The sequence below is a fragment of the Convolutriloba macropyga genome, chromosome 4 (genome assembly GCF_964194025.1).
Source record: "Convolutriloba macropyga chromosome 4, txConMacr16.3, whole genome shotgun sequence".
Lineage (NCBI taxonomy): Eukaryota > Metazoa > Xenacoelomorpha > Acoela > Convolutidae > Convolutriloba > Convolutriloba macropyga.
The window spans coordinates 8,480,913-8,493,902 of record NC_134471.1 but is presented as its reverse complement, the minus strand read 5'-3'; the positions used below and the strand labels follow the sequence as shown (position 1 = coordinate 8,493,902).

Here is a 12,990-nt window from a genome sequence, read left to right as displayed (position 1 = left end):
ACCGGTTGGCCTCGGCAGCTGGGAATCAGATATGCGTGCATTGGGGATTAGCGGAATAGGGGGAAACTCCAGCCATGGGGGGAGGGACTCCAGTCATTGGGGGAGCGGGGTGCGGTAGGGTCAGGAGAGGGCTGGACGAGAGGGGGGATGAAAACCGTTACGTAGGCAGAGGAGGGAGCACTGGGGTGTGTTGGGTTGAGTGGGTTGGGGGTGATTGCGTTGGAGGTGGGACTGGGTGGAGAGGGGCGGGGGGTCAAACATTAAAAACCACCCATTGCACAATGAAATTGTCACCTCAAAACAGTTTTGGTGAAACGCAACAACCTATCAGCTAGCTATCGTCATTGAATTATCTCCACAAAACTAATGCACAATGGGCCTGGAAGAAAAATTTCTGTGCTTCCTTTAGAAAGTGGGGCTTACGCAGAGCAAAAGACAATCCACTAAGCTAAAAAAACAGCCGAAAGATCGCCAAAAGCAGCCGCGGAATGAAATGTCAAAACCCCTAGATAAAAAGACCACAAAGTGATGCAAAACTGGACGTCAAATTCCATCCTTAATCTCAAATAGAAATTTAAACACCAATATCTTTCAAGTAGTAGAGATTTATCATAATCTAGTTCGAGTACCCTCAATACAATTTCAACTACTATTAACGTACGCAATTAAAATCTTGGAAGTCGGCACAAAAGTCATTTAAGTGAGGTAAGTCACGAATGAGCACAAAATAATTATTAACAATTGAACTCCCACACAGAAAACCCACGCAGAGTTCAGTAAATGACGTTAGGGACAGCTGTTGAAGGTAGAATTCACTACTAAGTTATTCTCTCGACTATTTGGTGCGTAATCAAAGGGTCGTAAAAACTCGTAACAAAAGGACAAGCCCTAAACAACCCAATTTTCCGCCTCCTTTAATTACTGCAACGTGATAAAAACGACTTCGATTAGACTATTCAATGACATCGATGGTTTGAAGATCTTCAAAACAAAGCTTCGCAGGAATAATTTCCGAAACGACTCGAAGAAAAGTTTTCGCCAAAACAGGTAGCTTTTCCAAAAACTTCAATTTACTAAAACAACTCAAGACAACAAAAACAAATGTGGACTGATACAAACAGTAGAAAAAGAACAATATTTCCTCAAATAAAGTGCACAACAAAAATTCAAAAAATATGCAATGCAAAATAGGCTCACAGACATCTCGATCTTTGAGCAAAATCAGGGAGATTGCAGGAAACTGACAAAAACAATTACAAATGTCTAAAAAATTTATCAGTTCTGAGAACAAACAGTAATAAGTTGGTAATTTCTTCAAACAATAGGCTTCTATTCAATTCTCAAAAAAATCAAAGCGACAAAAATAGATAGAACCACACGAAAACTGTTTGGAATGCCGCGCATGAACTAAAATTTCGCTCTTACAAAATTTTTCTACAACACATTTAATTGCTCTCTTAGAACTAGAGACGCACTACGAAAAACCTCTCTTTCGCTCCACTCTTTAAATTTTATTGAATTGAAATTCATTCGCTGCTTAAATTTCACACCAGAAAAATATTGGCTGAAAAGACACTCTTTCAATACTCGGTCTAATATCATATGTTTATGAGCTTTCTTTACCGCTGCATGTTTCTATATTAAACGGCAAGAAGCGTTCTATGAAAATGTATTCACTGAGAATCTAAACAGCATAACCGACTAACGTTGGGAGAATAGCTCTCAAACAACCAACGAGCGGTTGGCTTCGTCAGTAGCTAGCCAAGGTTTAGTGAGGCTAGCTTTAGCTTAATTGAAGGGGCGTGAGGTGAGTGCAGAGGGGGTGAACCGGGGGGGGGGGCGTAACGGCGGTTTTGACTGCACGGGACCCTTACGACCTGAACTATGTACAGGGGTGGCGATTGGGGAGGGGGTGGGGTGTGAAGTGAGAGGTGAAAGAACCTGCCTTCGCTGAATCGCGTACTCGGAGACTAGTGAGCTGAAGGCTCTAAGAGCACTTAATGCCCATTGCGCGCTACCTGTTTATCCCGTTTTGAGAACGAAAAGTCAAATGGGTCAGAGGAAAAATCGGTCAAGCAAAAAATCGCCTAAGAAAGACCAGAGGACTAATATAATTGCTACAAACTTTGTTTGAGAGCAATTAATCACTTACACCAGTTCCCATTTTGATTCATACATATGTTTAGGATTTTTATAACATTACTTAAAATGGTAATATCTGACTTCCGCAAATAAACATTAATTCAAGAATTTCCTTCCGCTTAGACTATAATATTGCCTAACCGTAACTGTTTATGCTGATCCGTTCCCAATACATGTGCTGTGAGTCCCACAAACTGCCAAGAGAGTACAAACTTGGCCAGACAAGACCAGTCATACATTCCGACACAAGTGTTGAATTCAATGTAGTTGTTAATATCGTCGAATATGCGGTCATACGTCATGAGTTTAGAAGCGAACAGGGCTTTTGTACGTCTACGAGATTAGGTAGAGATGTCAGGTGATAATTATTCTGATACATTAAATTGGATTCTGTTAATCGTCCCGACCCAAATTTGAAATCTATCTTTCTATTCATATTGGCTCCAATATTGGCGCAGTTTTTTTAAAAAATTTTCGATTAATTTATGGTCATTTTCGATGCCTTCATTCGCAACCCGTTCTTAGCCTATGCGAGACAACTTCAGCAAATTCGCAATTAAATATCGTATTATCAAATTATAAAGAGATGAGGTAGATTACTTTGTTTCATCAAGAAAAATATATTTGAAATTAGTTTATCGAAAATTTTAAACCAAGTTAACGTTAACCATTCGACAATTCAATTTATTAAAATACTTGATAAAAATTTAACCTTTGTAACACCAGTAAACAAACTTACAGGTATATTAGTTTTCTATCAGAATTTTTCCTATCAGAGTCATTTTGCATAAAAAAACCACAACACAAAAACTTCCACCGATCAACCATGTAACAATAGATGCTCTCATTTCATCGGTACTCTCTCATAATGTCGCCCCTTTTAAAAATTATGTACTCCAAAACCATTCAGTCAATTGACATCTCTACCTATGCGTTTCCAGTCTGAACTGAGACAGGGTCTTCCCCTCAATCCAGGGCCGCTCCCCGAATGCAGGATGGCTGCGCATGAAAGAGTAGATCTCATTCTGCAGGGTCACTGACTTCTTACCATATATGGATAACTTAAGCTTCTTAGAACAGATCGAGGAAATGCTACGATAGTAATCTAACAAGGTCATGTTATTTAAATACAAAATAAGTAAATCAAAATCTATGTCACGATAACACAAAATATTTAATTTCACGTTTTTTCTAGTAATGGCTTAAATAACTCAACGAATTGTCTCCGAATAATTTCAATATGATATAGTTGGTATCTTTCAGATCGTTAAAATATTCCAAAAGTTTATTAATTCTCCTTATTTTCAGCTGATTCAAACCAACCGCAAAATTCCTGCAAACTACTTTCAAAACCACAATTCTGCACTTCTAAATTCATCAAAGAGTAACTTAAAATAATTTGTACTGAACAAACTTAAACAACTTTACTGCACAAAATGGAGTTTACTCAGCATTTTAGAATCGTAATTCTCAACTCTTCCTTTCAAAATATTCGGTCCGATAACTTTCGCAACTGTCAGAAAGCAGTCTTCAGCAGCAACTTGAGCTAATTTGTTATCGATCGTCAGCCCGTAAAAGAGACCGTCCAAAAATATTTCCAGGCAATGTTTCGTGTACATTTTACCCATATTTGAGAACAAGGATGCTAGGACTTTATAACACGTCGTGAACAATTTGGGATGATGTGTGAAATGTTTATGTTGAAGCACCTTGGAGAACAAAATGGTGATCGATTGATCAATTTTAGGCCGTAACTTTTCCACAGAGGACAACTCGCCCAAAAGTAACACATAACCGTCTGTTATCTCCCACGGCTGACCAGGACGTTTGAACGAATGTGCCATGCAACCTCCAGTATCTGGTCTCTTTTCACCATTCTGCGCGAAAAAGCGTGATGATCTTTTATTTTGGTACATTTGAAAGCAAGCATGAATAAGCTTTTCGCTGATAAATAACCGCATTTGACAATGCTCTCTTGTACTTTTGCGCAATTGATCACGAGAACTCCGATAACGATAACTTAAAGCCCTTTATCTTAATGAAAGTCTTCATAGTTTTATCCAATTTTTGATCTTCAATGCATTTACTGCATTGGGCCAATGGGTTTATTCCCATCTAATTTTTTTATTTTTTGGTTTAGACACAGTTCATTTTTTACTGCTTTGCTGAGAAATTGCTGTTTCTAAGAAAGGGTTGAAAAAGCTGCGAATAAAGGCAAAGCAAAACAACAAGTACTGAACTACATCTCGAAGATATTTTAAATTTTATAGAGTTTACAAAACAAGACCCCAATATGACTAGAAATGCCTTTGGGAAACCTTACCCAAAAAAATTGAAAAACAGGCCTAAAAACCACTTGATTTTTTTCTCTCTGCTGGTTCGGCGTGACCAAAGACACACCTCAAATTTGACTTAAAAACCATGACAATGTGTGAACAGATGCTAAAACCGATAAAAACAAAAGCTCTATCAATCAATTTCTTTGAAATAAAAAACAGCCCGAGGACTCCGGATCCAACTCGAAGTAAATTTTCAATTAGGGCCGAGCCAACTACCAACTAAACAAAACATCCAAATCTAATAAAAACATATCAAACAACTGAAAAACTGTTTTCAAACTCCGAAACAACTAGTAACCATAAAACGTACAAAAATACGTGCGTTTTCATTCAATAATCGACCACCAGAGATTAGCAAACACAACAAAAGCGGCGCACAAAAACGCATGACCGGAAAACGAAAACAACGAAAATAGAAAAAAAACTTTTAGAAAAATTGTTCTGATAAAACACTTTGCAAATTCTTCTGCTCGATCATTGACCAACACATTTTTTTCAGACTTCCTAACAAACAGTTAAAACAACCTTTAGATCCAAAGAAAAAATCTTCAAAATTTCATATGTGTATCAGTTTTTCTGTAAGAACTCTCCAATATAACTTTGAAATGTAGCTTCTTGGTAGCATTACCTGCAGAAACGCTCAAGAGTGAACAAGAAATCGATTGCAAAAGAGTTCAGAAGAGATGATAGCCAAAAAATACTTGAACGATGGGCCACTTTTCAACCAAATTTACTCCATTTTCTTTGACAGACTTACCTTAAAATTAAAATAATTCAAATCGAAAGATCACCAAAACAATTAGAGCAAGAAAATTCTGCCTAAAAAATCCACAAAGGCTAAAATCTTAAAGACACTATTTGATTCAAATGGTCAGAACTGAATACAATCGGACTATTACTAGCGCAGATAATTGACAAAAAAACTTTCGGCTGAAAAAGATAGTTAATTTAAACAAACCAGATGACAAATCTTTGATGATTCAGACATACATCGTCGGCAGAAAAGTTATTAAATTGAAAACCACTTTGAAAAAGCTGAACGTGATTTCAAAAAATATCGCTCGCAAGGCATAATTTTTTCACAACTTTTTCTCCATCTCTCAGAACGATGCACCAAGAGAAAACCACTATTAATTCCATGATTTTTATTAGTTGACCTAAAATAAATATTTTCCACGTGCGTCATTTGACTTCTAAAAAGAGAACACCTGTTAAAAAGATCACCATTACTCGTCTGCGAGTTGTTATCAGCACCGCAACTATAGTCGGCTGAGAAGATTAGGTCGGCTATTGGTGTAGCTGTAAATCTATTAAAACATTCTACCGTTTTGGAATTTCAATTTCAAAATATCAAGCAACATTGAACTGTAACGTACAAAGCAACAACGTATAAGCATTGTAACGTTCATAGCAACAAGTGAGAGTTTAGACGGCAAGGTTTTTGATGCTCTTTTACTGGTTTTTTGTCTGATGTCATTGACGTCAGAATCAGTTCATAATCGATCAAAAATCGTCTAGAGAACCTAAAAATATTAAGCCAAAAACCACCCTAATTCGTACATATCATGGTTATATTTACTTAAAAATAGGTTATACGAACTTTTCCGGAACTTTTTGTGTATATTAGACGCAATTCTATACGTAATTTAAATACTCGATTCTGATTGGCTAAGAAAAATGACGCATTTTGGTATATTTCTCGCTTAGATTTATTTAGTTACTAACATCCTCCGGCCCAGAAGAAGATGCTGGGAGAATGGGTACTAAATTTACAAGCGGGCAAAAGAGCGATCCGGTAGACGTGCGCAGGACGGCGGAGCGTGCGACGCTGTCGGAACCGTAACGGAGTTCAGTGATCCGAGCAGTGGGGTAGTAACCCCTTGGGTTGGTCTCTTCAACTACCCATACCAAATCACCGGTCTTTAGGTCAAGCTCGGCAGGCGTCTGCCACTTGGAACGTCGGTTCATCGCTGGCACGTACTCTTTGATCCAACGAGACCATATAGCGTTAGCGTAAGACTGCGCGCGGGCGTAACGCTTACGATGATCAAACTCATCTACACCAATGATGGAAGGAAGACTACGTGCTTGGTTACCGAGGAGAAAGTGATTAGGTGTTAATGCGCCTAAGTCGGAAGGGTCGGCGCTTACGGGCGTTAGCGGACGTGAATTAAGTGCATGTTCGACCAGACAAAAAGTGGTACTTAAAATCTCATCTGTGAGGCGACGCGTTCCAAGGATTATGTAAAGTACGCGCTTGAAACTACGTACTAGCCTCTCCCAGATGCCACCTTGGTGTGGCTCACTGGGCGGATTGAACCTCCACTGAATGCCTTTGTGGGCAAGTTCGACGGCTATGTTGATGGTATTCCACTTCTCGATATTCTCGCGTAGTTCTTTTTCCGCGCCAACAAAGTTAGTGCCATTGTCTGACCAAATGATGGCAGGTGCACCTCGACGGGAGACAAAAAGCTCCACTCCCATTACACACGAAACTGGCGTCCATGGACGGAAAAATTTCAACATGAACGGCACGAGTAGTTAAGCATGTGAAGAGGAAGCCCCACCTCTTCTCGGTATTCCTACGCACAGTAACGTAAAACGGGCCGAAGTAGTCGACCCCGGTGTTTGTGAAAGGAGGAGACTGATGTGCGAGTCTTTCTACTGGGAGGTCAGCCATGATTGGTTGGATAGTGGCAGCTCGGAACTTTCTGCACGTGACGCAGTTGGATTTAATTGAACGTAGCGAGGATCGTAATTTGAGGATGGTATAACGTTCCTGGATGGTATAACGTTCGTGCCCGCAGGTAGTCAATACCTTGATGATGATGTTTAAGGTGATTGTGCCTAAGGAACAACTTTACATATGCATGGCGTGCGTCGAGAACGATAGGATGTTTTACATCAAAGTCAACTTCGACCAACCGTTTGATGCGGCCGGCCGATCGGATTAAAAGATTTGGCCCAATAAAGGGAGAAAACGAAGCAATACGGCTACTCCGTTTAACGGGTTTGTTTTCGAGGAGATCTTTTCTCTCTGCAGTGAATGACTCCACTTGCACAAGGTACTGGAGATGACGCTCGGCTTCGTCAAGCTCCGTGGGGTCTATGATGCTACCATCGGCATTACGGTAACATTCGTGAGAAGGTAACAAGCGGAGTGCGTACGCTGTTATCCGTAGCAACTTCTGATAATAACTGTACTTATCGAAGGGGATTAGTTGCGGTGGCGGTTCCTTAGTTGACTTGGTTACGGATGCGGCCAATGATGTATTGGTTTCGTCAGTTTCCTTAGTTACTATACCAAGTTTGATGTTTTTAACTACTTCGATGCTTGGTTCGAACGGGAATTCCTTGGTTCTTAAGAAATCTGGACCCCTCACCCAGCTACTTGATTGCAAAACCTCAGCGGACATACCACGAGTACCGGCATCTGCTGGATTATCGCTTGAGGCAACGTGGTTCCATTCGTCAACGCTAGTGTGTTCTAAAATCTCGCATACGCGGTTTGCAACAAATATTGGCTGCTTGCTTGTGGAGTTGAGCCACTGCAAGACAGTAGTGCTGTCAGTCCACATAAAAACTTTGTTGACATGCACAGTAAGGGCTCGACAGATATCTTGTTTCAACCGAGCCGCCAGTAAAGCAGCTTGCAGCTCTAGCTTTGGAATTGTCATCACTTTCATAGGTGCTACACGAGCTTTACCTAGGACAAATGCAAGCTCTGTTTTTGGCCCACTAGAAGTGTTTACTGAGCTCGGAGAAATGCAACAGCGCTGAAGACCTCTTGGGAACTATCGCCAAACATGTGTAGTTCCAGGTGTTTGAAGTTTCCCGAAAAGTAGCTCCTCGGTATAATGATTTCTGCAAGCTTGGGTAGTTCTACACTCCATTCGAGGAACCTTTCAACAGTGTCTTTTGGTAATTCTTCAACCCAGTGCTGCTCGCTGACACGCCAGATATCCTTTAGTAACTTAGTTACTGTATTGACCCCGACTCACTGATCCCATTTCAACCCAAGCACGTGCGAAGAATCCTCCTTAGATGAGGCAATTAATTTTGGTTCGGTAGACTGAGTTGACCCATCAATTCGATCAGCCAGATTTGGTACATTGCTTACAAATTTAGTAAGCTTGAACCCACCTAGACGGAGAAGATGTACCAACTCCTTCGATCTTTTGAGAGCCCTCTCAGGTGACTCCACCGAATCCAAGTAATCGTCCATGTAGAAGTTTTCTAGGACGGCTTTGGTTGCTTCCGGGTACTGATTAACATTGTCTCGGGCCGTGCGTTGGAGTGCATAGTTAGCGCATGTGGGCGAATCTTTAGCCCTGAATATATGGCGCGTGTATTGATACACTACAACATTTGTTGTGGGGTCCTCCCGCCACAAAAAACGCAGTGATGGCTGGTCACGGTCAGGGACACCCACTTGGAGGAACATACCCTCGATATCTGCGGACACGGCGAATTGATGTTGACGGAACCTAAGTAGTACGTGGATTAGGTTTTGGAGCAGGTCGGGGCCAGTAAGCAAAGATTTATTCAAAGAAGTACCGTGGAACTTTGCTGCACCATTTAAAGCCCTACGCACTTTCCCCGGTTTGTTCGGGTTGATTACGGGATGATGTGGTAGGTACCATTCTTTATCCGACCGCTGCTCGACCTTGTGAGCATCAGGGACTGTAATCAAGTAACCTTTTTCCAAGTCTTCACGGATGGTATTAGAATAATTTTCTTTCAATGACGTATCTCTCGAGAGCCGCTTTTCGAGAGACTTGAGCTGTACCAGTGATGAAAAGTAGTTATTCGGGAGCTGGATGTTGTCATCAGCCCATAACATACCGACATCGTATCTTTGGCCGTTATGAAAAGTTGTTGTTTCAAGTATTTCCTGCGCGCGAGCATCCGCTGCGGATCGTGGGTCAATTTGCTTGAACGCGCCGTACGATTCCATATCATACCAAGCTTTAACCTGACAAGCTAATTCAAAATCCTGTTCAATATTGGCTTTGAAACACGTCGAGACTAAACTTGAACTTGACGGGAGTGGGCCACTTAAAACCCAACCTATGGGCAAGCGGACAGCGAACGGTGAGCACTTTTCAACGGCTGAAAAATACTCTAACGGGCGGATGGCATGGTAGACATCCTGTCCAAGTATCATCTAAATTTCTCCATAGCTATATCTTACTGGATCTAGAACTGCCAAATGTGGGTAAGTTTCTTGCATGGACTTGACGTCAATGATGTCAGAACCTACGTTTAATGTTTCCCTCAGGTAGGGACGCACAGTGAATGCTTCGAAGTCTTGGTCTTTATGAGGTGTCACAGTCAATTGAACCACCTTTGTGTCTATGAGTTCTTCCGTGTTTATACCCTTGACGGTCAGTTTTAATGCGGTACCCTGCAAACCGAGTCTAGCTGCGAGACTATCGGACACCCAAGAGTTACTGCAAGCGGTATCGCATAAAACCAACGCCGTAGTACTAGTACCAGAAGAATTAGTAACTCTCAGTTCCGTGACCTGAAGGAGGCCTTTGACATCCGTCACGGAAGACAAAGTGGTTGTTTTGCTTGGTTGCTGTTGACCAGTAGATGGCCTACTTGTACCTGCGTTCGACTTCGAAGTATCGATGTTGTTGTTTGTTGAGGGTTTAGCTGGAAAAACCCTTTCAGCTCCATGAAGTAAAGTGTTATGGGAGCTGTTGCAACCATCTTTTCTACACTTACGGGGACTTGGGCATTGCCTAAACATGTGTTTATCACGCAAACAAGAGAAACAGAGCTTTGCCTCAGCCACGACCTTGGCTCTCTGCGTGGGGGTCTTTTCCTTAAAGACACGGCATTCCCACAGCCAGTGGCTGCCTTTGCATACAATGCAACTAGAGATTGATGTTAACGGAGATCTCTGTTGTGGCTTAAGGTTACTTTTGTGTAGCGTATTTGCAGCAAATGCCTTCGAAGCAACTTTTGATCTTGTTACTGAGTTGAAGGTGTCTTCAGTCCTTGCTTTAGTTGCGGTATTCTTCATTAAATCGTGCGCTTCGGCCTTCTCTTTTAACCAATCGTTGAAATCAAGAAGAGTAGGTTTCACCCAATGCTTTTTGACCGTGAAGTGTGACCATGACTCCTTCATATTGGGTGGTAGCTTCTGTACGGCAGTGTTGAGAAGCGCAGCGCTCTTTAAATCCGAATCATATGACAGCGATTTAAATACCCCGACGAGACTTGAAATGCACCCTGAGTAGTTAATGATGTTATCGCTATTGTGCATCTTCAATGGAGGAAAGCTGTTGAGTTTGTCCAAATGTGCACTTACGACCGCCTGTGGTTGGCCAAATTTACGTTCTAAGGTCTTCAGTGCGTCTTTGTACATTGCGCCGCAGTAGGCGAACTCAGCTATAGCTGTTTTAGCTTTACCTGTAACGAGGGTCTTAAGGTATATCAATTTTACATCATCAGTTAAGGACTGAGAGTCAATTGCGCTTTTAAACTGACCATACCATTCGTGCCACTGTAGAGGATCCCCACTGTATTGTGACAACTTCCATTCGGGTAGTGGGTCATTCCTCTTGATAGATAAGGCGTCAGGGAATGCTTTAATCAAGCTTGCATTTTCAGATGCTGGCGCTGGAGGCGTGGGATGCGGTGGGCCACCCCAACACAATGGTATCGGGGCAGTATGCCCATATGTGGGCTGTATAACCGGCGTGACAAAAGGTGGCGCTATGTTAGTAGTTGTACTAAAGGGGTTAACAGGGATGCTACATGTTGCTGCGTAGTTGCTATTTGGATTATGTGCACTCATTTGCAAGATGGGATGGCTGATAGTGGGGTTAGCTGTGCTTGGGATTAGGTACGGTTGAACATTTTTATAGACGGTAGCATTATTTGTCGCCTGGTTTACGTTTGGGGGTTTATTCTGAGGAAAACTCCACAAGTTTAGATCAAGGTTACAGTTCTGGGGACGTCTTTGTGCTGTAGGACACGGTACCAGGCGGGTTTGAGGTGAATGGACAATGCTTTGTTGTGGAATGTTGGGGACGGGTAAGCATGCTGTTGCGCTCGCTGGAATGGGCGACGAACCATGGGAGGCTGAGGATTATATAATTGTTGAGGCGGGAATACAGGAGGCGGGTTCACGAGTGGGTTTAGAAGTGGGGGTACAATATGCGAGGAATGGGCAATAGGGACTTGTGTTTGGTGTGGAATATTACTTTGAGGTGGATTCTGTTGTTGCGGAACATGAGGCATCGACATATGTAATTGACAAGGCACACTGGAGCTTTTTGGACCCAAGAATTGATTTACTTGTGGGTTGGTTGAAAGATCAGGTACAAAAATGAAGTTCGTTGGTGCCATAACGGGTGTTGGTGGCCGGGGAGGTTGCATAGGTGGTTGAGGTGGTGGAAGTGCAACATTTTGTACGTCGACTGATACTTGGTTCACCTTACCACTGCCTGAGGGACTATGTGCCTGCTCAACTCTTTGATCAGTGAGTGGTTAATGCAGTTGAGCCTGGAGGTTTTCCCGATACAACGCTTCTTGCTGAGCAACAGAAATTTCAACTCCTGGCCGTGTGTACTGAGAAAGCATTTCAAGGTGATTCAAGTTACCGGCAACATTATTTGTGTTTTCTGGAGGATTAGTGGCAGTATCTTGAAAAGGAGGGTCAGCGGTAGCTGAACCAGGACGAGAAAAAATTAACTCACTTGCAGCAGTCAATGAATTACCTGCTGGAAAAAAATTTACCAAATCCTGAACAAGTCTCTGACTTCTATCTGATCCCCTATCTTTAAGCAAATTCAGTTCACTTGAGTGGTGACTAAACAATGAAGGGTTATTCATTAATTCAGCCTCATCTAATTTAGCTGCGGCAACACGCTGGCGGTGGTCTTCCTCTAATTCTTGAAGTGCCATCTGCTCCATTTGTATTTCAAGCTCCTTTTTCCTCATGGCAATTTCGTGTTTTTGCTCAGCGAGGCGCATGGCAGCTTGTTCTTATTTCTCGGCCTCTTCGCGTTTTAGTTTTGCCATTAGAAATTCATGTTTACGCTGGCTAGACATTGATGATGTTGTTCGGCGTGAACTTCTCTTAGATTGCCCTTGAGGATTAACGCCCTCACATACGGTGTCTCGGTCAGCAACTGAGTCAATATAGCTTCTAGCCGCAAGCAAGAATTTATCATTGTTCTTGGTTACATCATCCAACCATTGCTCAAGGACAGGGTAAATTGAATCTGGGTTCTCCGCTTTACTGGCTAAGTCAAATAGTTCTTCATTCTTCTGCATTAGTTTACTGAAAACATCCTTCAACTTAGAAACCAAGCGTTCAACTTTAACCCTCCTGTCTTGACGATCTATGGCATCTGTGATGTCCTTATGGATGTTACATAACTCAGATTCTAGATTAGATCTTGCATTAAAGAGCTTTTTCAATTTTTCTTGCTGTTCGGCCATGATATTGAAATGGCTAATTTATCAATGTAGAGTAACTTTCAACCAA

General features: G+C 41.8%; 1 protein-coding gene and 1 pseudogene across 1 annotated transcript in view; both read right to left on the bottom strand.

Moving 5' to 3' along the window:
* LOC142337447 (peroxisomal acyl-coenzyme A oxidase 3-like) overlaps positions 1-3,344 on the bottom strand; it is an 88,605-nt gene extending 85,261 nt beyond the window's left edge. Inside the window, exons 1-2 of the mRNA XM_075386675.1 lie at positions 3,070-3,344; positions 2,284-2,475 (exon numbers count right to left, since the gene is read on the bottom strand). Coding sequence (XP_075242790.1) covers positions 2,284-2,475; positions 3,070-3,260 — 383 coding nt within the window. The 5' untranslated portion in view covers positions 3,261-3,344. The remainder of the gene's footprint in view (positions 1-2,283; positions 2,476-3,069) is intronic.
* A 153-nt stretch (positions 3,345-3,497) lies between these two features.
* The window catches only part of LOC142337448 (uncharacterized), a 121,191-nt pseudogene continuing 111,698 nt past the window's right edge, over positions 3,498-12,990 (bottom strand).